General features: G+C 44.1%; 1 protein-coding gene across 3 annotated transcripts in view; it reads right to left on the reverse strand.

Annotated features, from left to right (window-relative positions):
- Nucleotides 1-3,660: 3,660 nt before the first annotated feature.
- The window catches only part of AFF1 (AF4/FMR2 family member 1), a 198,343-nt gene continuing 176,679 nt past the window's right edge, over nucleotides 3,661-25,324 (reverse strand). For all 3 annotated transcript variants that reach the window (XM_015561531.1, XM_015561530.1, XM_015561532.1), the window contains 9 exons: nucleotides 17,579-17,679; nucleotides 16,565-16,808; nucleotides 15,860-15,951; nucleotides 15,610-15,667; nucleotides 12,957-13,105; nucleotides 12,314-12,385; nucleotides 11,756-11,893; nucleotides 9,728-9,930; nucleotides 3,661-8,805 (listed from right to left, as the gene is read on the reverse strand). In XM_015561531.1, coding sequence (XP_015417017.1) covers nucleotides 8,684-8,805; nucleotides 9,728-9,930; nucleotides 11,756-11,893; nucleotides 12,314-12,385; nucleotides 12,957-13,105; nucleotides 15,610-15,667; nucleotides 15,860-15,951; nucleotides 16,565-16,808; nucleotides 17,579-17,679 — 1,179 coding nt within the window. In that variant the 3' untranslated portion in view covers nucleotides 3,661-8,683. The remainder of the gene's footprint in view (nucleotides 8,806-9,727; nucleotides 9,931-11,755; nucleotides 11,894-12,313; nucleotides 12,386-12,956; nucleotides 13,106-15,609; nucleotides 15,668-15,859; nucleotides 15,952-16,564; nucleotides 16,809-17,578; nucleotides 17,680-25,324) is intronic.

The raw sequence follows: 25,324 nt of genomic DNA on the forward strand, positions 1-25,324 counted from the left end.
TGCTCTGTGCCTGACAGGGGGTGGCACTGCAACATCCCCATCAACCCTGCCTTGAGTGTGACAGAGGGCGGTGCCCCAACCCCCCAATCGGCTCTACCCTGAGTGTGACTGGGGGTGGCATCACAACCGCCCAAGCCGCCCTGCTCTGTGCATGACAGGGAGCAGCGCCCCAACTCCCCAATCGGCCCTGCTCTGAGCCCAACCAGGGGTTGCACCTAGGGATTGGCCTGCCCTCTGCCACCCGGGAGCAGGTCTAACCTAAGCCAGCATTATCTCCCGAGGGGTCCCAGACTGTGAGAGGGCACAGGCTGGGCTGAGGGACCCCCCTTTTCAGCCCCCCGCCCCGAGTGCACAAATTTTTGTGCACCGGGCCTCTAGTATATTATAAAAAACCCACAAAACTAAATGGCTGTTAACTCTGGGGAGGGAGGGATGAAATAGACTTACCCTTGTACTTTTTGCTCTATATGCTTTTGTGTCATTTGATTCTTTTAAAACCAAAACTATTTGTAAATCAGGTTGAAATAGTATTAAAAAAATTCCAAAATGATTCTCATGTGTACGTAGCTTGGGAATGTCTGCAAAACTGCGCTACCAGGTCACTTGCTTGCTCCCGTGAGAGGCCTGTAATGTTCTCAGCTACAATCCTGGTACCAAGTTCACCTGCAAGAGGGGCTTCTGGGAAGACTACAGGACAAAGATGGAAAAGCATGGAGATGGAGAGTTGAAGACATTTTTCTAAAGCCCATGTAGGTGCATCCCATTGGTTTCCCATGTCCAGTAGTATCCACACATGTCAAAACGTGTGTGCATGTATTGTGTGTGTGTGTGTGTGTGTGCGCGCGTATTGTTGCTTAGATGATAGTTTCCAGGAATAGTTAGCAGTGGAAATACAAGCCCATAATTCTTTCTGCCTCCCACACATGAAATAAGGTAAATGAGATGTTAAGACTGGGCCCCCATCACAGAGAAGGGTGATTTAAAGCACTTCTCCAGAGCAGGCACACTATCTTTTAAATCTAAAATGGAATCATCTGTTTAGGAAGTACTTCAAGCACAGGTCGTTATTACCCGAGCCGCGGTGTCTCACTCGTCTCACTTCCAGCCACATTTAAACAGGGAAACCACAAACACTGAACTAGTCCTGTTCTAAGACGAAACAGACTAGACGGCTGTAGTTACCTACCACATGCAAACAGCACTATGCCGCTGCGACCCACTGGGCTTCAAAGTTGTTTGGACTGGACTGGGGGGTCTAAACGCCACCTAGATTGTGACGACTATGTTCCCAACAACCCTGGAGAAGAGTGGACAGTGTCTTTAAATAATTCAGGCTCCAAAAGTGCTAAATACTTGCTTATAAAACAACTGAGGACACAACAGGAAATTACTACTCACCTCTGAGTTGCCGTTATTCAGTGGCAGTAAACCTGACTCAGTGTCTGGGAAACAGCTCTTACCTGCTCGAGACATCAAAACAGACTCTGGTAGAAGTCAACCTACTTAAAAAACTGCCATGATGAAAACCAAAAGGTAATTTGGAAAGAAATGTTTACAACATAGTTACTATCGCATATATAAATCAAAAGGAAAAAGATTAGTCTGGAAGGATCTACTCTTCTTACTGCCCAGCATCCCTTTTCTTCATTAACAGAACCTTCCCCACATCACCATGCACTCAAGGTGGGCCTACTGTATTGGCCACATAACCCACGCACTGCAAACGGTAACTTCATACCTGACCAAAAAAATGTACGCAGTACCACAGAGATAAAAATGTAAATGAAAACATCAGAAGACATCATTTCCCACCTGTCAGCTGGGTGATCCTTCCCATTTGCGTTTTCTAAACAATGCTGAGGATTGGTAAAGGGGTGGATTATCTGTGCATGCTGACATCACTAAGTGAAAGGAGGCTGGAACAGGGCAAAGCCTGTGTTTACAAGAGTTCTGGTCATCTCTCATCCAACCTAACCCAGTTTGCAGGAAATACGGGATATTGAGGAATGAATTAAAGAACACTTAGGGAAACACAGAAATCCAAGATGTAGAGCGTTGTAGTAAAAAAAAAAAGGTGTTTTTGTTGTTCTAGATTAAGATTAAAGAGACAACTAAATGTAATGCATGAAATGACTGCATTCTGGTTCAAAAAAATAAACTATAACACCTTTGTGGGGACAACTGCAGAAATTTGAATATGGACTATAAACATTAGATGTTGAGGACTTTTCTTAGATGACATAAGGGTATTGTGGTTGTGTTGGAAAATGTCCTAGGAAATGCATGCTGAATTTTTTAGGGTAAACCATAACTCTGCATAAATATACACATGCATGCATTTAAATAAATAAGGTAAAATATCATTGAATCTGCTCAAGTAATTTGCTTCAGGGATGGTTGTAGAAGCATTCTTTATAATATCCCCAATTAGAAATAATCTCAAAGTCTAACAAGGGGGTTGGTTAAAACTGGTACAACCACACAATGGACAACTATTACCAAAAATTTGTGAGAAACAAGATATGACACAGAAAGTTTCTGTGAGAAAGATGAGAGCCCAGAAGAGATTGGATAACCCATCTTCCAAATGAGGTCTCTTCCCTGTAGCTTCATCTGGACCAAAATACTCCCTTTCCCAACTTACCTTTGCATACTTACCAGTTACTGCCAGCTTAATGCCAGCGTGCCCAGGCTGGGTCCCCGTTTGTTCATTAGGACCAATAAGTAGAAGTCACCCTAATGTAAGGGAGAACAAAATTAAAGGGGAAGAGGTGGACAGTGAGGTCTTTCTCAGTGCTCAGAGGCTGGAGGATCAGGTGTTGGGATGTTGGGGTGCAATGAAGGGAGGAAGGTAAAGGATCCAGCAGTTTCTGAGTGTTTATGCCAGGCACGATGCTAAGCACTCTTCATATACCACCCAATGCAATCCTTGCTTTTATTTGGTAGATACCAATCAACAGTCTGTAAATGAGAGGAGACCCAGAGAGGTCACATAGCAAGCTGGAGAGCCAGGACTCAGGTTCAGGAAGTTAGGTCCTTTCTGATTTCATAAAACCATCGAGGTAGAATATTTCCTTCAGTGGCCAAGGGGGGAGAGACCAGATGGCCTTTAGATTATTTTCTTTAAAAAAAATATAGGGAGGAGAGAGAGAAACATCCATGATGAGAGAATCATGGATTGGCTGCCTCCTGCATGCCCCCACACTGGAAATTGAGCCCGCAACCTGGGCATGTGCCCTGACCGGGAATTGAATGACCGGGAATTGAACCGTGACCTCCTGGTTCGTAGGTCGAGACTCAACCACTGAACCATGCTGGCCAGGCCTTTTAGATTCTTTTCAATACCAGCATTCTACAAATCTGTCTACCAGCAGACAAGTGGAAAGCAGGCAAACTGGGTCCCTAGGTGCACCTGGCAGTAGATGTTAAGATAAGAAGCCACACTTGTGATCTCAGGCTAATTTATGTGTGATTAAGATCTTTAACATAAACTGAACAGAAGGATGAGCCACCCTGTGCCCGTACTTTTCCCATTTGAACACATATGCGCATGAGGGTACATTATTTCATGTGAGATTCTCCTTGGCTATAAATGGTATTAAACATAACAATGTTAGAAATTTTTTATTCAGACAAAATGGAAGCATGATTCAACACAAATGATTTCTCTAAATTTTTATTAATTTTTTTTTCTACAGCTCAATCCTCTTGTGAAAAGGAAAGAATTTGAAGGTGAATAAATCAATTATACTTTTTTTTTAAACAGCAATTAATCCTCATTACAGAGAACAAGCAAAAGATCTGTGGCACATTCTCTTTGGAAAGATCTTTTGCAAATTTTTTTTCTAAAAAAAAGAAAGCAAACTTTAATTCTCACAGATCACATGTCTCTTTCAAAGGACTATACAAGGCAGCTAAATTTTATTCACAAAAGCCCCAGGTTGCAGTTTCATTGCTGAAGAAGATAAAATACATGGAGTCCCCTTTATCTGTGTTGCACATCTTCCCATTGAGAGCATCGCTGCTTCCCCATCCTACATACAAATCACTGTGTGGACTACATAGCTGGCACATTATTCCACAATAATTAAAGAAAAACACATATTATTTTAGAGATAGGCCAGTGACCTTCATTTATCAACTGGACAATTTATTTCTTTTTAAAACAATTTTAATAATACCAAGATTTGACTTTACTCTAAAGTTATAAGAAAGCAAAAATATAATATAATATAATATATAATGGTAATAAATAAAAAAAGGCAACCCTGCACAGGTATCATCCAAAACGAAATCACATTCAGGAAAAAAAGAATTAGAACAAGATTTGGGACACACGCACATAAACACACACACACATACCAACATGAACAGTGTATACTTGTTATCTGAGGGGGATGTGCAGTAATTTTAACAATACATGTTGACGGCCTGAACAAAAGGCAAAGTTAATACTGCCTGTGTTAAGCATCACTTAAACATCTACTTTTAAGCAAAGCAAGTGATCTCCCTAGGTCAGCCATTCCTGGCCTACTGCGGATGGCCAGCCTCGCTGTCAGTGGTCTTTCTCCCTTGTCCCTCCAGGCCCACAGAGCGCCCTCTAGGCTCACAGAGAGCTGAATGTCTCCTTCCTGCCCTCTTGGGTACAGAAGTATAGGCACTTCTCCACCCATTGCAGTACCTGCTGATACCTGGCGCACAGTGGAAAAGAATCTCGTGTGATTTTTCTCCAGGACAACAGGAAATTTACAGCCACCTTAAGAAAGATGGTAAGTGGTGCTTGTCAACTCATCATCAATGAAAACTACAGAACATGGCCAGTGGTCACAATTCATTCTGTCACTGAGAAACCAACACAACTAGATTGCATATTTGAGATTTATAGGTAGGAATACCACTTGCAATGTTTGGAGGAAAATCCCCAATACCATGCTATCCTGTAACTCCATCTCCCGCAAACAAATGAGAAAAAAAAAGGGGGGGGGGCACAGGAAAAACCTTACATCCAAAAACAAAAGAGGCGACCCACTGAGACAGCGGGAAAAGGAGCAGGCACCGCCATAACCGACACGCTCCACAGCCACAACATGCAACTCACCTCCCAGGAAGCAAGCCTTGATGTCTGTGTTTCTAAAAGAAGCCCTAATATTTTTGCAAGACTAAAATACTGCTAATCAGTGGTAAAGAGTGTAATGGATGAAGTGGCAAAGTTTTTCAAAGGTTTTGTGTAGTGTCTGGGGAAAAAAAATCCTTAAGAAAAAAGTAGGCTCTGTGTGGGTGGCAGGGAATCAAGCCTAATTTGATTCATTTACCTTAAGATGAACAAATACACTTCGAACTTCATGGAGCAGAAGAGCCAAGGCCCACGTAACATCCCGAAAGCCATGGCAAACCAAATACAGCATTATTCCACAATTAGGAATTCAACTAGTTTATTCTTTGTGTGTATGTACGTACACACACACACATCTCCTTTCATCCATCAGAGCTAAGAGGTTTTTTTACAGCTAAAAATTATTGAACAAGAATCATAATAAAATAGTTTCTGATCTTACTAACATTAATATTTAAGGTACCAATTAAGGCAAGTTTTCCATCAGAAGGGGGTGGTTTTTAGCTTTTAAATATCCTGAGATCTGGAATTAAAGGATATAGAACAAGGGAGATAAGTGTGATCCAATTTGTCTAAGGGAAATAGCTAAACATTTTGGTCAAAACAGATCTAGAAAATAAAGGTCCTTTTGTTCAAAGAAATCAGATGCTTTCTTTCCCATTCAATTGTGATTAAATCAGATTATCAGGTGAGTCCTTCTCCCGCTGCAGTTTGTCGATAATATGCCTGCCGGACCCCGGCTCTTCACCACGGCTGGCACGCAGCCCACACTTCCACATTCTGAACCCAGGGCAACCTGGCGGGGTTCAGTGAAGGGTTTCCCATTTCTTATTAGGGCCCTCAGTCTGGCTAAAACCTCAAGGTCATCCTCCTCTCCAGACAGGGCAGAAACAGTCATCATTTTTACAAGTGAAAGAGTTCTTCCGCTTCCTAATGAAGACACAGGAAGCTGTAGCGCCAGAGGCAAGACTTCACTCAACCTTCACTCAGGACACTTTGTTTGCCTCGCTGTGAAGTGCGCACTATTACTGTTATAAGAACTTCACAGATGCAAAGGCTTAATGTTAGACCCAGTCCTTTCAATGATCTTCCTCAGTACAAATCTTGCCTTTTGGAATTGAAGCAGGTAGCAAAAAGTGCAAGTGTTTACAAAGCCTCCTGACTTGTTATACAGCTGTTACAGCCAGAACTGAGGAGCATGAGGGGTTCACCAAGCCGCTACCCTTCACATGCTCAGCCCATGATCTAAACCAGCGATCGCCAACCTTTCGGACCTCATGGACCTCCAGCTGGTGACAGCTGATCTCAACAGTACAAACTGATCTCTGCAAAATCATTTGTTTTTCAAGAGACAAATAAAATTTTAATACAAAGGTCAAGGGAAAACCCCCCACAAAGAGTAAGGCCATGACGCAGCCATCACGTGTGTAGCACAGGCTGACGGATCATGTGGGAAACTCCCCCAGGCAAGGGAGCTGGTGGCTTGCTGATGGGACACACTTACCCCGCACAGGCTGCACAGACCAGAACTTGCCCGAGAACACGTCCTTCCAAACCGACCAGCTTTACACTGGGGAGTGGTGCACGGAAGGGAAGAAAAGATGATGTTAAATAATTACATGCGCCTGATTCTGGGATCTTGTCTCCTACATAGAAGAGGACACACACTGTCACAGCATACAGCCTACCAGGCAATTACTGTTCATTTAACAACAGGGTGCTTTTTAAACGAGCAATTAAAGAAGGGCCAAGGCTTTACTTTAGAGCATCACGACCACACATGAAGTTGCCATGCTCAGACATTACCACTGCTGCTAATCCTCGGGCTTTAACCTAAACACGAGGTAGGAGACCTCTGCCCTAGCAGGTTAGTGATGACAGAAGAACGGGCTGGGTAGACAGTGAAGGAACAGTCACACGCTTCACCCTGAAGGACCAGCACCTCCCATCGTCTACACCCCCTTTTATACATTTGCCAAATTACCAACCAAGTTCTTACAGACATCATGCGGACCTTACACTTCATTATACATAAAGGTGTATCCACTCCCTTCTTCACTAATAAATAATTAGGAAAATGTCAAACATGTTGGGTAGGAAACATGTAGAGGGGCAGGATGGGAGAAAAGACAATTGTAGAAAAAGCACTCCTCAATTTTAATGTGTGTAAATTCCACCTCTAAAAGGGATAAAAAGAATGGGCTTTTAAAAACACTGCACTCAAAATAATGCTTCCAATAACAACCTTCAAAGTGTCTACATAAAGAAAATCTGTGCTTATGGGTAAGTGGGAACTCGGATGTGTTCTTTCATATCAGTCACTCAGATGCACTGGTGTCATGTCTCTGAGACGGCAGCAGCAGCTTGTGGGGAGGCCACCGTTCCTCCTCAGCCCGTCCAGTCTAGCTGACCGCGAACACCGAGTGAAGGCCTGGGATGATTTTTTTAAGTCTAATTAACCACCCCCATCTCTACATCCTTTCAGGGAGTACATCTCCCCTGGACAATTAAGGGCTCTGAAAGTCTAGTTTTGCTATAAATATAAAATAATTCGCAGCAGAAAAATATAGCCTCTTTAAGTAGATTTCATTTGTCTTTGTTCACTGACAAAACTCTGAGTTGGTTAGACAGCATGAGTTACCACATGACTGTAGACCACAGACCAGCACCTCAAATTCCAGCTCTCCTTAAACAAAAATTAAAAAGCCCTTCAGCCAACTGGTCCTGTGGAAATGGCAGCACCCTCTTTCCCAGGGTAGAAAATTCCGAACACGGTCGCACAGCTGCCGGCCTGTGGCTGAAGCAGGGGTGGGAACGACAGCCGAGCCGCCTGCTGCCGCGCATTGTAGCTCCTCCTCCCACGGCTCCCCTCGGTCAACACCAACTCGGCCACAAAGGAATCAGAGCTGGGTGAGCGTGCAGTACTTCCGGCAATGGGGGTGCCTCCAATTCTTTACATTATGACAATACTTGGTATTATCAAAGCAACTGTGCACTGGCAGCAAGTGGGGTACAGCGGAGTCCTTCACAATTTAGGTTTTATAGATGACTGTTAGAATTTACAAAACAAATATTTCCTCAAAAAAAAAAAAAACTGAAAAGAAAGAAAAATCATCCATAAAACCCTACACCAAAATTCACTGTTGAAAATATTTCCTTCTGGGAATGGACTAGTGTGGTGAGGCTGCTGAGATGATGTGAATTTGCGTTCAGAGTTGAAATTGATTCTCTTCGTTTCATTTGCAACTCGCATTCTGCTGGTTAAAAAAATATGGAAATGTTTCTAGACCACTCACACACCCCTGTCAGGCCACATTGCACTCTGTCCTTCAGTTAGGAAAGGCGAAGATCATCTTTGAAGCCAGCCTCCTCACTTCTACTTCTGCATAACCATCGTGCCCAACCAATGACCACACAATTCTTGCGAGTTTAAGTGGACAAATGACCTGGCCTTCTCAGGTGCTTCTCTTCTCAAGTTTTGTTGTCCTGATGAGACAAATGTCTGGACTGGTTCTGAGGCTTCCAATGTGCAAAATAGTTCCCAAGGCATCAGCTGAGCCCGGGCCTGCGTTAGGGCGCTCTGCCTCCTTGCTTCAGCCACTGAAACCCCTGTCTCGTGTAGTGCACCAGGTCCGCCAAGCTGCTGTTGAGGGCCAAGGTGCACACGCTTGTGCTGAGCTGAGCAAAAAACTCTGCAAACGAAGCAAAACCACAACCAAGTAAACACGCGCGCACACACGAAATAAAGACGGCAACAGAAAGTCATCTGTTTGGGTTGGTTCCAGAAATGATCCCCAAACTAGCATGGACTTCATCTATCACAGTACAACATCACAATCGAGTGTAATGCTGCTCATTCTCCACACTGATCCACTAGCCTAGAAGGGTAGGCACTGGGTTCTGTTTTAGGGTTGAATCCATAATGCCCAGCACTGGAGAAACCCGATTAATACTTTTGGGTCAACAGATGCATGAAAGAAACACACCAACATGTTAAAAAAGCATCTTTAGTTTACTAAGCAATTAAGTTCTAAGAGACTGTGAGGGAATTAAGTGGCCACCGCCAGGAAGAACTATGGAATGGCACGGACCTGGCATTTCCATCTCAGCGTCAGTGGACGCTGGCGCTGGCACGCGCAGTTCCTCTACAGCGTGTCCCACCGTCTCCTACACCGTGGGTTTTCCCAAGGCCTTCATCTCACACAAGTTTCAAGAGGCTTACTGACGCCAGATTGCCCGTACTGTCGCTAACCATCTTTCGTCACACTGAAAACAAACGTTAAACTCCATACTTAGGCGGTGCTCCCTCACACCTCACACTGGCTGTGCCCAGGGACAGCCATGCCCTTCCTTCTCCGCTTGCCTGGCCCTTGTGCTACCATTTCATCCAGACTGAGATGACGGCGCCAGGACTTCTGAAGGGCAAGGTGCTGAAGCCACTTCCAATTCAGTTTTGCTAAGATCTAGCCACAGAAATTTAGCTCCATGCTGTGGGGCTCAGAAAAGAATTGAGTCTGGGCTATGAGGTGGAATGGACAATGAAAAATGGAACATAACCTACAAACCACATGGTTCCCATTATGCCCCAGTAATTACCACAACAGAGCAACTCACCTTTATTCTTCCTTGTAAGGACCTCGGCCTGTTCCCAAAGATCAACGGCGGCGAAGATGTGGGAAGTAATGGTGATATAGGAAGATGTCATGGTTTGGATGTTGGCAGGGATCCCGCTGCCTCCCACACTGCCAGCACTCGCCTGGGAGCCCACGGAGCTGGCAGAAGGCATTGGAGAGAGAGGGGATGGTGCGCCTGTGCTTCTGGAAGGCGGAAGATCAGAGAGAACTGTTAATCACTAAACCCAACATTACAGATTTCCTGTCTCTGGAACCGTAGGCCGAGTCACAAAGTTTCAGTGTGTACCAGCCAAAATGACAGTCATTTCTTTAAGGTCAAAGAGACACCCTTCACCTTTAGGAGTTTGGGAATTTATAAAACACAGTGAGATGGGACCCACCAAATGGATGGAGGCCAGGTGTCCTCACTAGACGCAGAATGAGGTGGGCAGGTCTGTATTCTGAACCTGCTTCCCATGCTGTTCACAGTGCCTACTCCCTAGGCCTGAGTCCTTCCCTCCTCACCCACCCCACCCAACTTCTCCAGGGAAGACAATGCTGCCCTGTGAACGGTCTTTATCTCTTACACATTCTTTCACCGGCTCAGTGACCATGCGCGGAGCACCTGCTCTGCACCTGGCGCTCTTCTAGATGCTGGGGTACACCACGGCTTGCTGTCTGCCACTGAACTTGATTCTCTGCATTTATTTATTAACTTATCTATTGCACTTCTCACATTCCACACTTTTCTGTTTATTCCTTCTCCTGGGTCACAGGCACCTTGAAGGCCGGGACCATTTCTTACTAATCTTTGCATGTGTGGCACTTAGCAGAGTAGGTGCTAAGAGCAGGCCCTTGAGAAATATCTGCTGAATCAATGAATGACGGTAGTACCGCCTACGAGGAGACCAGGGAGTATCATGTACTTCTCTCTACTCTCCTCTCTTGACTGTATACCTGCACATCCAAGTTAACAAGCGCCTTGAGTGGGTCAATGAGAAACACAAGTGACATCACTTCGACCTCACAGATAGAAAATGGGAAGATGGCAGCAGCAGTAACCTCATGCTGTGCCCCACCTACCCCCTGCGCTGCGCGAGCCCTCAGTGCACCAGCTGAACGGACGGACATTCATAAGACGGGAGTGGAAGCACCATGAGGGAGGTGAGTTTCACCTGCTCTGTTTGCTGCTGTGTCCCCTGTACCTAAAGCAAGGTTTGGTACAAGAAGGTGCTCATTGGCTGGACAAATGGGAAAGGAGTTACCTCAAATAATGACACCGACCATGTATGAGCTTAGAATACCACCTCAGAGGTGGGAGTCATGAAAATTCCAGAGACAGGAAGTTTCTTCTCAATCAGGACGTTTTTAAGAAGAGGCTACATGGGAATCTCTTCCTGAACGTGCAGGAAATGGGGCAGTCTTCTAGGTGACAGTCTTAAAATAGCAAAGCCTATCAGAACTGGGAAGCTTCAAGGAGTATAATCACATTAAAAATACTAGGCAAGTGCTATAGGGAAGAACATTCTGTCTTCAATTGCACAAGGAATTGTTTTTTCAATATCTTATGGCATAGTGAACAGCTTCAGTTCAAAAAGTGGGGGGAAATTTTAACTAGAGACAATCATGTTCGTCTTATATCACTGCTACGGGTCCTGGAGAAGGTTGAGGGCATATATAAGTTCTTGTTCACTGAAATTCCAAGGTGACATGTCCAGAGGGACAAGGGACTTTGGCTGGTTCTCCTGGCCTTGCCTCTAGTTGTTTTGTGGTGTTAGACATGCCTAAAGATCCTCACAGTTTTGACATTTTGACCATATAGTTTCTACAATTATGTTACCCAATCAGCAAACATCTTGATTTAAATTATTCCTTAAAAAGCAGAAATAAGCAAATGATATAGTTAAGAAAACCAGCATACAGATACAATTTTCGAAAAGGCAAAGTTAGACGTACACACAAATGGTAGCAAAAGCAAGAGGCAAATAATGACGCAATACTGATAACTGTAAATTAGACGCATCATTACCTTGCAATGCATGGAGAAGGTGCCTGGATAACTTTGGAAGGACTCTGGAAGTGATCATTAAGAGCACGAGAATACTTTATTGCTCTCTCCTTTTTACAACGAAACATCGCCATGTTCAAAATGGACTGACAACGCATGCTGTGAACATAAACAGGTGGATATCAGAAAGACAGCCATCGAACCCTTTAAAACCCAACGAAGACGCTGGCTTCATCTACCTGAGGAAGGGTTTTGTAAAAATCTTACTGCACTCTTCAGTCATCCGAAACACACAAATATACAAGGATATCATCTGAGCCACCAGATCAAAGCATTATTGAGTCATCAGTAAAACAGCAGTAGGTACCATTTCATAAAACTTATCAGTGGGGTTAACCCCTTGACCTTAGTATTTTATTGATCTCCTTTCACTGTAATTTTCCTGCTAAGCAAAAATTTCAAAAATCTTTTTTTGTACCATCAAAAGATACAAAAGCAAAAAAAAAAAAAAAAAAAAAAAAAAAAAAAAAAAATACAAAAACAAGTGTGATACTATGTAAATACCGAAAAAGTACTCACCATAAAACAGCAAATATTTTCTCTTGTGTTGGTGCTGCGGGGTCTGAGAAGGATTTTAACGACATGATGACTCTATAGGGAAGTATAAAAATAGATCAGGTTAAACAAAAGCAATTGGAAAATCCCTGACACAAAGACATCTCATTATGTCTTATACTGATTTTTCCTGAAGCTGTCAAGCCGAGAGCAAAGCAGAAAAAATGAGGCTTTAGAGCAACAATTGAGGCCACTCAGAAAACTAGGTGAGGACACGTCTCTTCTCTGGCTGTCCACCTGCTTGACTCCATGTAGACGTGTGTCCTGACTGAGTCCCTTGTTGAAATGCAGATAATAAAGACAGGAGCTTAAACTGAGACGAGGGCGTCTGATAAGAAAGCCAAACTGGAAAAACCGACCTCTCTCTGAAAGGTTTGGCATTTCACAGTGCACTTGGCACACGATGGGGCTGGATCCGGCTTCTCTGTTCCAGCATTCATCTAGAATATAATTTTAGTTCAGGACAAGAAAAAAGTTCTCGGATCAGTAACTTTTGTAAGGCACCCCTTTATTAAGCTGTCTTTATACTGAGGTTCAAGTGGATTATGGCAATAAAGGTGAGGAAAGAGAAGTACTTAAGAGGATGGCAACATGACTTGGCGCTTACTTAACGAGGTCTTCGGTTTCAGAGTACACCGCGAAAGCCGACTTGGACGCCGACTTGGACACCGGGCTTTCAGACTCCATGGCAATCCCACACTCAATGAAGGACAAGACGGCTTCCAAGTACTTAAAAGCCTTCCCAACCTTGTCCGTCTGTGGAAGAACAGGTCATTGTTAGGCCAAAGACAGCCTTTTATTTAGTTTCTCACCCACATTCTTCACTAATATCCCTCCACTGTCAGAGTTTAGTTATGGCTACAGAGAAGTATGAGAGCAAACCAACTCCACAGGACTTAAAGACTTTGGGGTCTGACCTACTAAAAATGTTCTTTTAGTAGGAAAAAGAAAACAATTTTGTGTTAGGATGACGCTCTCATAACTTTAAAGCACATATTCAAACTAAGGCAATTGAATCCATAGTCCCTTTGTTATTAATAGTGTCCCTAATTACTCATTACATAATTTTTCTGAGAAAGAAATTTTTCTACACATCTAGGATAATGCAAACACAAATTTCTTTGTATGTGTTGAAGTTTACCTCCTTACAATAAGTAAAAAATGTTGTTTTAGGAGCATCTTAGATATGATGTCAAACAATCATCGTTCCATGTATCTTAGAGCCCAACAGGTGGCTGACTCGCCTTTGGAAGTCGGGGTGAAGTGCATGAGGCTGTCCTCTGGGCCAACAGGGATAAAACCCTAGAGTCTCCCTCTCTCACTCCTTTTTAAAAAATCGGACAAAATTGACTTTATTTTATCTAAAAAATTTTTATTGTTGATCTGAGAGTCTCTTAAAGGGAATATAAATGAAACCAGATATTGGTGACTACACATTTTGTCACAACACTTCTCACTGAGTGCAACACAGCCAAACCAACTAAGACGGGATGAGCACCTCTCAACACACGGCATATGGACCACGTTATACACGCAACTGACTAACACATTTGCAAGTTTGCAGTTCTTGCTAATGCTTTCAATTTGATAATGTTCAAAAAGAAAGAATGCAAGCAGTAAAGATGCAAGTGGAGTATAAAAAGATAGTGACATCAGCAAAGAAGGATGGTTTAGGCCTGATATTTTGTAAGGCTAGTGATGCACATCTATTACACCTGTGATAAAGGCATGTGTCCTGATACAGTGTTAAAGTGGTAGCATTCCAATCTCTCTATTCAGCAGTGAGTATAATATAGAAGTACCCCTTTATATTCAGTTGTGCACTTGACTAATTGGAATGCGAAATGCACGTCTTGAGATACTGTGCAATTAAAGAAGAATATTACAAAAAGACTGTGCATTCAGCTTTTTGTCCAAACTGGCCTATTTTGAGACTAAAATGAAACATTATTATTACAATGGGATTCAACAGGCTTAGATCAGGACTGTCCTGGGCACACAGGGATGTATGGCCAACTTCGGTGGGAGAAGATGTGCGTATGTATAGACTAAACGCAAAACAAAATCAAAGTTCCCTGGAGAATACTTCCTGATTTGAATAATGAGGAAATCTAGTGCTTAAAATGCCCAATGTTTAGACAAGTTTTAGGTGACTGACAAAGTACTGACTAGTTACTCCTTTTCAAAACTCAAAAGATTCATATAGGAACAACCTTGGAATGCTGAAAGGAAGACGGAAAAGACAGCCCTGCTTGGCCCAGCCCTGGTCCTCTGACTGAAACTCAGGCCATCCTAGACAGGGCCACCTCAGAGACAGGGCTACAGGGGCCTGTCTCTGACCCTCCTGTAGCGCCCAGCATGGTAAAAACGACTCCAGTATTTTGTCCCAACAAATGGGGACAGCCCAGCCCTCCCAGCCTGTCTGAGAACAGAGGCCAGTCCACAGACTGGGGTTGCAGGCACCAGGCCACAGCCTCGATGGCCACCGTGGACGGACCTGATTCAGTTCCCTGTGGGCCTGCAGAGTGTGTGGTTAGATTTGCATGTAGAAAAATAAAGGCTGGTGGTACGAAGTTCAACATAGGGTGTTGGGCTTAGGCTTGGGGAATACATTCCGTTTACATATGACAAAGGGCACACACTACCTAATTAGACTGCAGCAGAGATGCAAAAGCACATTTGTGTATGCGATTAAAAAGAAACCTCCACCTTCCAGAACGTCCAACAGCCACCAGGCAGAGCTCACTTTTTAAAGCATGTTTACTGAAGTGCAATCAGTGCCTTCACCTTAAAACTTCATCTACTGGCACTGGTCTACTAGCCCCTCTGGTCAGTCTCTCTCAAGAGCTTGAAGATCATTTTGGAATGCAAATAGGCTACCTCACCTTTCAAAATATCTCAGGGTGAACACAAATAGACCGACTTCCAATAGCAGGACTCATTTTTCATATCCAAAGAGTGGGACAAGGAAGCATTCGGATATTAAATACATGGTAGTGACCATTCATGTAAACATCAGACTTGCGACTAGGTACTTTGTATATTTGTCCTTGATCAAATAATGGAGTCAAAGAAAATAACTTCACTAAGAATCCCTTATCCCTCACTAAGATCCTGCTGATCCTGCTTCTGTTTCGGCCAATGTTAACACCCCTCTCCCACCCTCCTGCTGTATTTAGTGATATGTAATACAGTAGACTGAGATCACAAATATTCCATCAGAAGACATTCTACCAACTGGATAAAGAACCAAGACTGACCATTAACTCCGCTTTTTGCTTCAACTTTTTTGCCTCCTTCATGTGGAGATCTGCTTGTCTGAAAGAGAAGGAGAGATTAGGGTAGGTCATATGAACTTAGAATTACTAGGATGGAGCAAGATGACTGAAGGAGACTGAGATGGTGAAGAAGGACGGGAGGAGAAGGAGGGCAAAGCAGGGGAAGGAAATGAGGCGGTAGAGGAGGAGGAGAAGTGGGTACACAAGGGGTAAGAAGCATCTAGAATCTTACTTGTCCAACCTCGAGGGAGGCTTCCCTGGTTTCGAGTTACCGTTGGGCAAAGAAGGCACTGGGAAAGAATTTGCAGTATCTCCAGAAGATCCCTTTAAAAAATCATTTTACAGATCACACTCCAACATTTAAGATCACTGACCTAAATATACCATCCCTTAAGTTAGCCCAAAATAGTTCCCCCCAAAAGTTTGGCACTTTCCCAGCTAGATTAACGTTTTGACTGTGTTGGGACTCAAAAAGATATGACAAAACTGTCCAGGAGAGCAGATAACCAACAAAGCCAATGTAACATTTTCTTTTAGTCAATATGCATACACACCACATACACCCAGGTTAACAGAAAGAGGAACTTGTACTTGAGGAAAGTGGATAATCCTCCCCCATTACAATAAATGAAAGTACCTGAGATCAAATATTCAAACCAGGGTAACCATATCTTACTATGAAACACCTGACAGAAAATTAACACAAAACATCTATTCGGGTATTTCACTTCTGAATCACTTTAAGAATAAACTGACATTTAAATGTTCATATACTATTAATTACCTTTTACTCTCCCTCTAAAGAGAACTTTAAACACAAACTCATTACAGCCTTATTAAAAGTGATGAGTAGCTCTGAAGTATCATCATTAGGAACTTACCCAATTTGGGAACTTACCCAATATCTACGGTATACAACGGCGGCTCCCCGACTTACCTTTTGTTCTGTGGAGCTTCCAGAGCCCTTCCCCTCAGCTTTTCTGCGCTTGGGGGCAGGGGAGTCCTTATGGTTGCCCTTGGTACTACTGGCACTTTTGGGAGGGTCCTGGCTACAGGGATGTGCTTCTCGCCGTGGCCTCTTTTGTGTGGGCTTGGCTGGCTTCTGGGAGGATGAGGACGAGGATGACACAAGTGTGGGGGGAAGCATTTCCTTCTTTGAGGGCTCAGAGGGCCTGGGTGTTCTGGAAAGAAACATCATACAACACAAAGTTAAGGCAGAACATGAACCATGAAACTTAGTTGTTTAGTTAAAAGGACACAAGGCTGCTGACAAAAGACTAAGATATCACAAAGCGTGAAATCCATTTTTGTACAAGGCCACATTTGAGGGACTTTTCATGCCTTTTAAAAATCCAGTCCTATTGCTGAGAAATGAAGTTATGTGACCCGTCTCTAAGCTTGCGGTCCTGCCTTCTCCTAACAAGCCGGTCTGCATTAGCTACTCCCCGACCTGTCCCTCTCTCTGACAAGCAGGCAGGCCCAGCCTCTGCTTTCACATCTGACTCCTTGCTCTTGCAAATTCCTCCTACGTGGGGACACTATGCATTGTGGTACCACATCATTTTGTGAAGTGATTTCTTGAACAAATCAGTTTAATAGTTACTTTTTGTAACTTTGGACAAGTCATTTTCTCTCTCTGTGCCTCAGTTTCCACTTCTACAAAATACGGATAATAACAGCACCTTTCTTATTTTCAATGTAAAAATTCCTTTAGAAAGAAATTAATTCCAGGTTTTAAGGAAATTTCCTACTGTTGAAATATACTGGATAAACCCAAACCTGCTGCCCAATGAACTGTTAATTCCTAGAAGGTCCACGTGACAAAAGCAGATTGAAACAAACTGGGCACACCATCAGAAGGAGCTGACAAGTGTGGCACTCCATGCCTTCACACATCAGACCCAAGAAGACTCACTTGCCTTCCTAGGCTGCTCCTAATCTCTATACTCACTTCGTCTTAGAAGCTTCTTTGTGGGAGGATGACGATGACTGTGATTTAACCTCTTTCTCCAGTCTGACTTTCTTGCTATCATGATCTCTCTCTGCTTCACCCTATGATTGTAATATAACAAAGTAAATTGTTACAAACATAACTGTACAGGCAAAATAGGAAAAAATATACAGCACAGGCAACGAGAATAATTAGACTATTGGAGACATCTGTCTATACACACACAGCAACCTTCTCAGTACCTATACTGTGTGTGTGTTTTGGATGAGGGAGGTAGGCAATCTAGATTTGATATTAGTAACCTGTGGAGAGACCAGGCTTTGCACAAGGAAGGGCTATTCTTCATACGCAGGAAGGGGAGGGTGTCTAAGTAATCCTATATAATAAAAGGCTAATATGCAAATCGACCAAACAGCAGAATGACTGGTTGCTATGACACACACACTGACCACCAGGGGGCAGACACTCAATGCAGAAGCTGCCCCCTGGTGGTCAGTGTACTCCCACAGGGAGAGTGCTGCTCAGCCACAAGACGGGCTTATGGCAGGTGAGCGTAGTTGCTGCTTCAGCAGCAGCGCTAAGGATGTCTGTCAGTTGGACATTCCCAAGGGCTCCTAGACTGCTACGTGCACAAATGTCATGCACCAGGCCTTTAGTAGCTAATAAGAATAGGAGTAGACTTCATTGTAATAGACATATCATTGCTACTTTCCTAAGTATAAAAGAATCAATAAAACATGCTGATTCACATCAAGTAACAACAGATAATTTTATGAGTAAGGTTCTTCCCCTTCTTTCAAAAGAACCCTCCACTTATCTACACTAATTTATTGGTCATAATAAAATTAGGAGTGGAGTACTAAAGCTTAGCTTTTCTTCTAATGAAAAAAACAACAAGTATATTGTTGAAAATGAAACAGGCTACAAAAATCCTGTCTAGATAGCTTATAGACAAAACCAGAAAGGCACAACAAATAAGAATAGCTGCTTTGGGATTCAGCTAACTTTCTCTTCCATTGATACCAGTTCTTTTATTATTATTAATTTTAAATCCTCATTGGAGGATATGTTTTTATTGATCTTTAAAGAGACAGAGGGAGGGAGGGGAGAGGGAGAGAGTGGGAGAAAGTGGGAGAGAGTGGGAGAGCGGGAGAGAAAGAGAGAAAAAGAGAGAGAAAGCATCAACAGGTTGCCTCCTTACGCGCCCCATACCTAGGTATGTGCCCTGACAGGAAATCGGACCTGCCACCTTTGGTATACGGACAACATTCCAACCAACTGAGCTGGCTAGTCAGGCAGATACCAATTTTTTGGTGTTTTTTTTTTTTTAAATATTGTCTTTATGTCTTTCTTTACATATATGGTCATATGTTTTTCAAGAACTTTGACAGAAAATGAAGAATTGTAAATATAATTTTAGTGAGGGAAGAATAATGAGAAGGGATATATAATTCCACCAACTTAAGCACCTCAAAACATCCCTCTGTACCAACTAAAGTGTGAGATAATGAAACATTAAGAGAACAAAGAATTCTTTATGGCAAAAGTCTTCTATGTGCTTGTGCTCACCTGTCAACATGCACACCAACTTTAAAAAAAGTCTACATGTCGATCCAATGGCTTCACGGTGGCCTCCTGCCCACAGTCTGGACCCAGGCAATGCCCCCTGGGAAGGAGCTACTACCTCTCGAGCAAGTGACAGTGAAGGATTGGTGCGAGCCCTTTAGATAATTGTGATGCACATTTAGAAATAAACTCCTCCAACTGTCAGTTCACTGAGACAGAAATCTGGGACACCCCAGTCAATCTAGGACAATCCCTTAAAAACCTGAAATCCTTCCTTAAAGAAAAAAACCATTCTTCAAATTCACCGACTGCAGGAAGCCCCCGTTTTCACCCTCTCTCTCCTGTTCGCTGACTTCCTCCAAGAAAAATGAATAAATTAAGATGCGTAGGCCCAAGCTCTGCCCAGACACTAAGAGCAGCCTGGCCCTGCTCCAAAGAAGGGAAGTAGCAAAAACACGCCCTCCTCCTGGCAGGCTGCATGCAGACAGATGTGGCGAGAGCGCTTCCATTCCCCTCCTCAGCCTCTCAGGAAAAACATGTACTTCTTGTCTCAAAATGGATCATTCCACGTTGCTTCTAAAGACACTTGTTTTTCATCTCTTGGTGTGCGCACAAGTGAGAACATTAAGAAGAAGGGGAAGCCTGGGCAGGGAGAACTTACGTCCAAGGGAAGGCTTGTGCCCCAGAGGCCATCAGTTCCACACTGTCCGCCCCGGCACACTCCCACCCCACAGCCTGGCACCCAGGAGCGCCTGACACAGCCAGTCTGAAGCCACAGTGACTTCGAAGACTTAGTGTAAAAAGAGAAATGTAACAATTTTCATTCAATGTTACAGTGGTGATATTTTGGATATATTTGATAAAATAAATTATTAAAACAATTTAACTGGTTTTCTTTCATGTGGATGCTAGAAAATTTTACTTTACTTCTAGTGGGCTGTGCTGTTCTATACACTTCTCTAGAGGTAATCTGCACACAGGGCTCTGAACTCCCAAGGAGCCAATGCAACAGAGGAATTATAAAATGTACAGCTGAGATAACAAATCAGTTCCTCAGAAATATAACCTTTCATTAAAGAAGTATAAGGAGTTAAGATGTGACATAAAGAAGCACACCCTAAAGGCACAACTGGAACAAGACAGGAAATTTCGCCCAGCTGTGTCCCAGGGGCCTTCAGTCTGGCCCGCAGAGCTCAGCTTTGCATAGCACGCAGGCCTCTATGCAACAGTTCGCAATGCTAACCCTGAGAGGCAGCCAAGGCTGGCAGAGAAAAAAAGAATAAGTTGGAAATGACTGGGTCAAGAGAGGACCCTGCTACTGTGGCACCCTTGTCATTACTTAACCTCCTGCGTGCCCCAGGGGCTCTGCCTAGAGGGTTCTCTCGAGTTTTAGATTAAAGGCTGCAAAGCTGGCCTTGCAAGCAGTGCAAGAAGATGGAAAACTTTTCTCTGGGAAAAATCACAGATTTTGCTAAAATATCCAGATATTGTATGAGGTAGTAATGTATACTTTTTGCAATGGAAGGTTTTTCTAGGCAGTTAATGACACACAGGATAAGTTTCCAAGGCAAACGTCCACACAGTTGCATCCTAACGAAAATATCAGACCCCAGGCATGGAATGAGCGTTAATTTTTGTTTATATGTTTTCCTGCTGCTTAGGACTCGCTAGTTATAACTATAAACCAAACTGATAGACCTTCTAAGCCAACGGTTGCCAACCTTTTGGCCCTCGTGGACCACCAGTTGGCGACTGCTGTAAACCACATGAAATCAGATTCCTAGTGAGTCAATCCTCACAAACGGGTTGTTACCACCCTGGCGTGTACCAATCAGTGATTCAAGAGAACAGCCCCCAAACAAGCAATCAGCAATACTGATTTTGAGGCCAGCATTAAGCTTCTCGGCCTTTTGACTAAGGCCAACCTCAGTAGCAAGGCTAGCATTAACAACCATGCTGGCACTTACTGGAACAATGTGCTTTACATTGACATAAAGCAACTTAGCAGCTGATAATATTCTGTAAGCTGGTAGAGAGTAAGCCATTAAACCAAATCAAACTCCTACTGCTCGCTTCGCTTGCTTGCTGTAGTCGAGCCTGTGGGCCTGAGGTTAGTATTTCTGTCCACTGTGCACTTGGAACAGTCCCAGTGGCTTCCTCGGAGCAGGCACTCAGTGAGGATCTGTTCTCTGGCATGGCAGCTAGGTTTCACAGCTGAGGTCCCAGTAGCAGGACGGCACTGCAACTTGAAGTGGACAGAGGTAGGAAGGGAGCCTTGCACTACTGGGAGGCAGGAAACGCAGACTTGAAAATTTCAAGAGCGGAAAACAGAAGGCAAGGAATCGTTGGGCTTTTTCTAGATCAAGGAGCCACTGGAAAATGAGATGAGGGAGAAGGACTCTCTCATAAAGGAAAAAGAAGTTTCCTCTGCCCCGTGGCTGAGCCCAGATCAGCCTCCATTTCAGGGATCCTGCCTGAGGTTGGGGTTGGAAGGCCCCCTCCCCAGAAGGATAGATAAGTGTCTCAGTGGTGCTGTACCTAAAACAAAAGGAGGCCGCTGGCTGCCGACCTGGTCAGAACTGACTTGCTTGCTTTTCTTAACCTGTTGGGTCAGGCAGCCATGGGTTAGCTGCCAAATGCTGCTCCACCCAGCACAGAGCAAAGGGCAAGAAAGAAGCCCATAAAAGGAAGAGCTGGGAATGTGAGACCAAGGTGGTTTCTGGAAGAGAATGCTGCAGGGCGGCCTGCTGCTTGCCCAACACCGGGCTCACCAGCGAGGTTCCTGCACGTAGCAGGGCAAGGAGGGTGGCTTCTTCAGAACTGACATCAATTAGGGCCACAGTGTTTCTAACAGGTGTTAGGAGAGTGTACTGAGAGCTTGGCTGTGGTGGGGAGAGATGAGGGGCATCTGAAAGAGAAACTGAAGTGGAGGAGTGTGGGGTGGGGGTGGGAGGAGTACGGGGACAGCAAGGTGTGAGCAGTAGAGTGACAGAGCCAGGATGATGTTATAGAGTCAGTATACTGTTCTTGAACTATGACCTTGTGACTCTCTCCTAGAGCCTCCCCACTCGACACTGAAAGAGAAGAGAAATCTCTGGGCTGGAACCCGCATACCTGAGCTCCATGTCTACTTTGACTAAACAGCCGCGTGATGTCGGAGCCTCTCTGGATCCCGTCCATATAAGGCACAGCTGGACAAGTGACCTGTAAGGTCTCAGCACTCAGATTCTAGGACTGTCTTTTTCTCCCACAGGGAAGCAAAGGACCTTGGTAGCACTCGGGGCAAAGGAAGTGGAGAAGCAGCCTGCTGGGATATTTAAGTCCTTCTCTGGACGTGTCTCTGCAGGAGGTTCAACACAAAGATGACAAGCAAATGCCACGTCCACGTCAGCACCGAGAGAGGGCAGCTTACTGAGGAGACAGGCCTTGTGATCTCCGGGACAAGTACTACAGAAAAGGAAAATCAATCCACTTTCTTTCTTCTTTTTGGTGAGGGAATGCACAGGCCTTAGAATGGCTTAACACAGTCTTAACATGCAAATGGTTACAATGTTCTTTTCAGAGTAACTAACAAGCATGAAGAAATTAGATCGAAGTAGCTTCAGGAAATTGTAGGAAATGACTTTTCAAACCCTTGATTTCGAAAGATAACTGAGAACGTTGATCTGGAGAAATCACCAAAGAAAAGACAGTCGGAGCTTGGATAGAAGGGAAGGACTGACTGACCAACCACCATCCTCAAGCAATAACAATGCACATTTCCCCAGCACATCCCTTAACACTTCCCTTCCCCAGGACTCAAAACCCGGATAAATGAGAGAGTGAAATTTGTTTCCAAAAATGTCAAAGCTTCTTGGTCAGTAAAGCAATATTTAGGAAAAAGAAAAGACCTGAATAAATGTACCTCTCTGCTCTGTTATTTATTGAAATGACTATTAAGACAGTCTAGCAATTTTTTTTGAATGGCAATTTATATTAAAAAAAACTGAATTAAATGAACTATTAGCTATAAAATGCCAGAACAAGGTCTAGCTCACACAGGGAGCTCCACGCATGCCCATGCATTTTTAGACACTGTCAATGGCACTGGCCTGTGTACTCAACTTCAATTTTCCTTCCAAACCTGGAATAACATAACCTTGGTTTAAAAATTATTTAGGCCAAAAAAAACCATTGTATTTTAAATTCTAAACTGTACTCGGATGATAAACTTCTGTAGTTTGTGTAGAGAGCACTGTGTGTTCACGCCTATTAACCCTCACAATTTCCCACACTTTTCCTCATGAATTGTTTCTGACCCGCTCCTTTAAGGGAGTACCATTACACATACACAGAACCATGAGCACACGTGTACAGGTGCCACACCTGATGGCTTCATCACAGCTCTTAATCACCAGGAATTCTATGATTATCTTCCCATACTTCTAAGTCTAAAATGGCTTCAAGGGTCTGCTTACCCTCTGAAAAATATTTGCTAAATTTTGCACCAGGAGAGGAACAGACCCTAAAGGGCCTTTCAATAAAGACGCTAAAGTCCACAAATGTGAACCATCAGGCACACTGCCCCACTGCTCTCACTACATCCTCAGAGAGCTTTTTCTAGTGACTGCACTTAGAATGAAGAATACGAACAAGTCTCCACCAACCAAATTTGGGAAAAAGCGCTCACACTTAGAGAGGATAGCCCTGCCTCTGCCACGGGGCCCAGGCCACGGGAGCAGCCGATGCCCTGACCAAAGAGTCGGGATCCTGACAGGACCGGGGGAGCCCGGCCCACACAGGGAAGGAGCTGAGGTTAATGTTCAACATTAATCATACCTGGAAGGAAGCAAAACCAAATGACACACGATTCTCTGATCCTGAAATAAGTATACAGTGAGCTGATTTTTGTATGTATTTATCCAAAAGCTTCTATGTTTTTAACTAGTGACATACTTAAAGCAAGGATTCCTGGTTGTCTAGATCCATGACGGCTAAGCAAAGCACATGGAGGGATTTCTCCACCGAAAGAACTAGCTTTGTACAATGTTGGCCCTGAAGTAAGGCTCTGCTTCAGGGGTTCCTGGCCCCCTAAGCGTTAGGATTAACCGAGAACTTAAAAATACCAGTGGGGGTGAGGGGTTTGAGGGTGGGCACCTGCCACCAGGCCTACAGGCTTCCCAGGTGACCGCAATGAGCAGCCAGGGTTTGGAACCACCGGTTCAGGACCTGGTCCTGTCACTGCCACAGCAGAGGCACTGTTCCCGGGCAGAGCTCTCCGCTGCTGGCCTGGGCTTTAAAGAGCACACGCTTGACTAAGATGAGGGTCATTATTTCTCCATCCTCCCATCAGCATGATAAACGAGCTGCCCTCTCAGAGCTCAGCCAGGGGCTGCGCACGGCTGTGGGAGGGCACGGCTCACATCCTCAGCAGGATGAGCTGAGATCCCTTTCGGGGGCTGCGAGCAACAGTTCCAGATGTGCATGGAGTACAGACTGGGCTGAAAACCGTCTCGGGGAGCCTGCCACTTCCAACATGTTCACCTGTTAGTAAGCATTTTAGAAGCTAATACTTCTCACTCCAGCTAATGCAGAAAGTTAGTGTTGAAAACCAGACAGACCTTGTGGGGGATAGGAGATAAAAAATTTCCCAGAAGGGGGAGGTAACTGAGTGTATTTCTGAAGTCTTTTCAGATATATTAAACACAGGTACTTTTCCTAGCCCACTCCTCCGTCAGGTTTCACAGCTTTAACACACGTTGTTCTCGTGGTTCTTGTACATGAGAGAGAAGATGCCCTCTTCTCGCTGAAACAGCACCGCCAATCAGCATGTGACCCCAGCCCACTCGACCTGCCCACTCCGATCATTCGACACGGGTCTGACAAGACAGCCACCCTTACTACTTGTTAGAGTCATGTTATATTTTTAACTAGTGGAGTAATCGGCTGAATCACAGACAGGACAGCAGGCTGATGATAGCTGTGTCCTTTGTTATTCTTAGCTCAACTTGCACAACTGAGGAAGCAGCTCTGTGCAAAGAGTGTGCACCGTCTGACTCCTCGGCAGGAAGAGCTAGCCTTCCTAGTGCCCTTCCCTCTGAATCTTGGGCAGGTTGGCACGGGAATGCCATTGCGGGAAACACTCACTTATCATACTTTCATCACCGAGAAGCAGCAAAAAGAACTATCAGGAGCTCAATG

This window comes from Myotis davidii, unplaced genomic scaffold, assembly GCF_000327345.1.
Source record: "Myotis davidii unplaced genomic scaffold, ASM32734v1 scaffold356, whole genome shotgun sequence".
NCBI lineage: Eukaryota > Metazoa > Chordata > Mammalia > Chiroptera > Vespertilionidae > Myotis > Myotis davidii.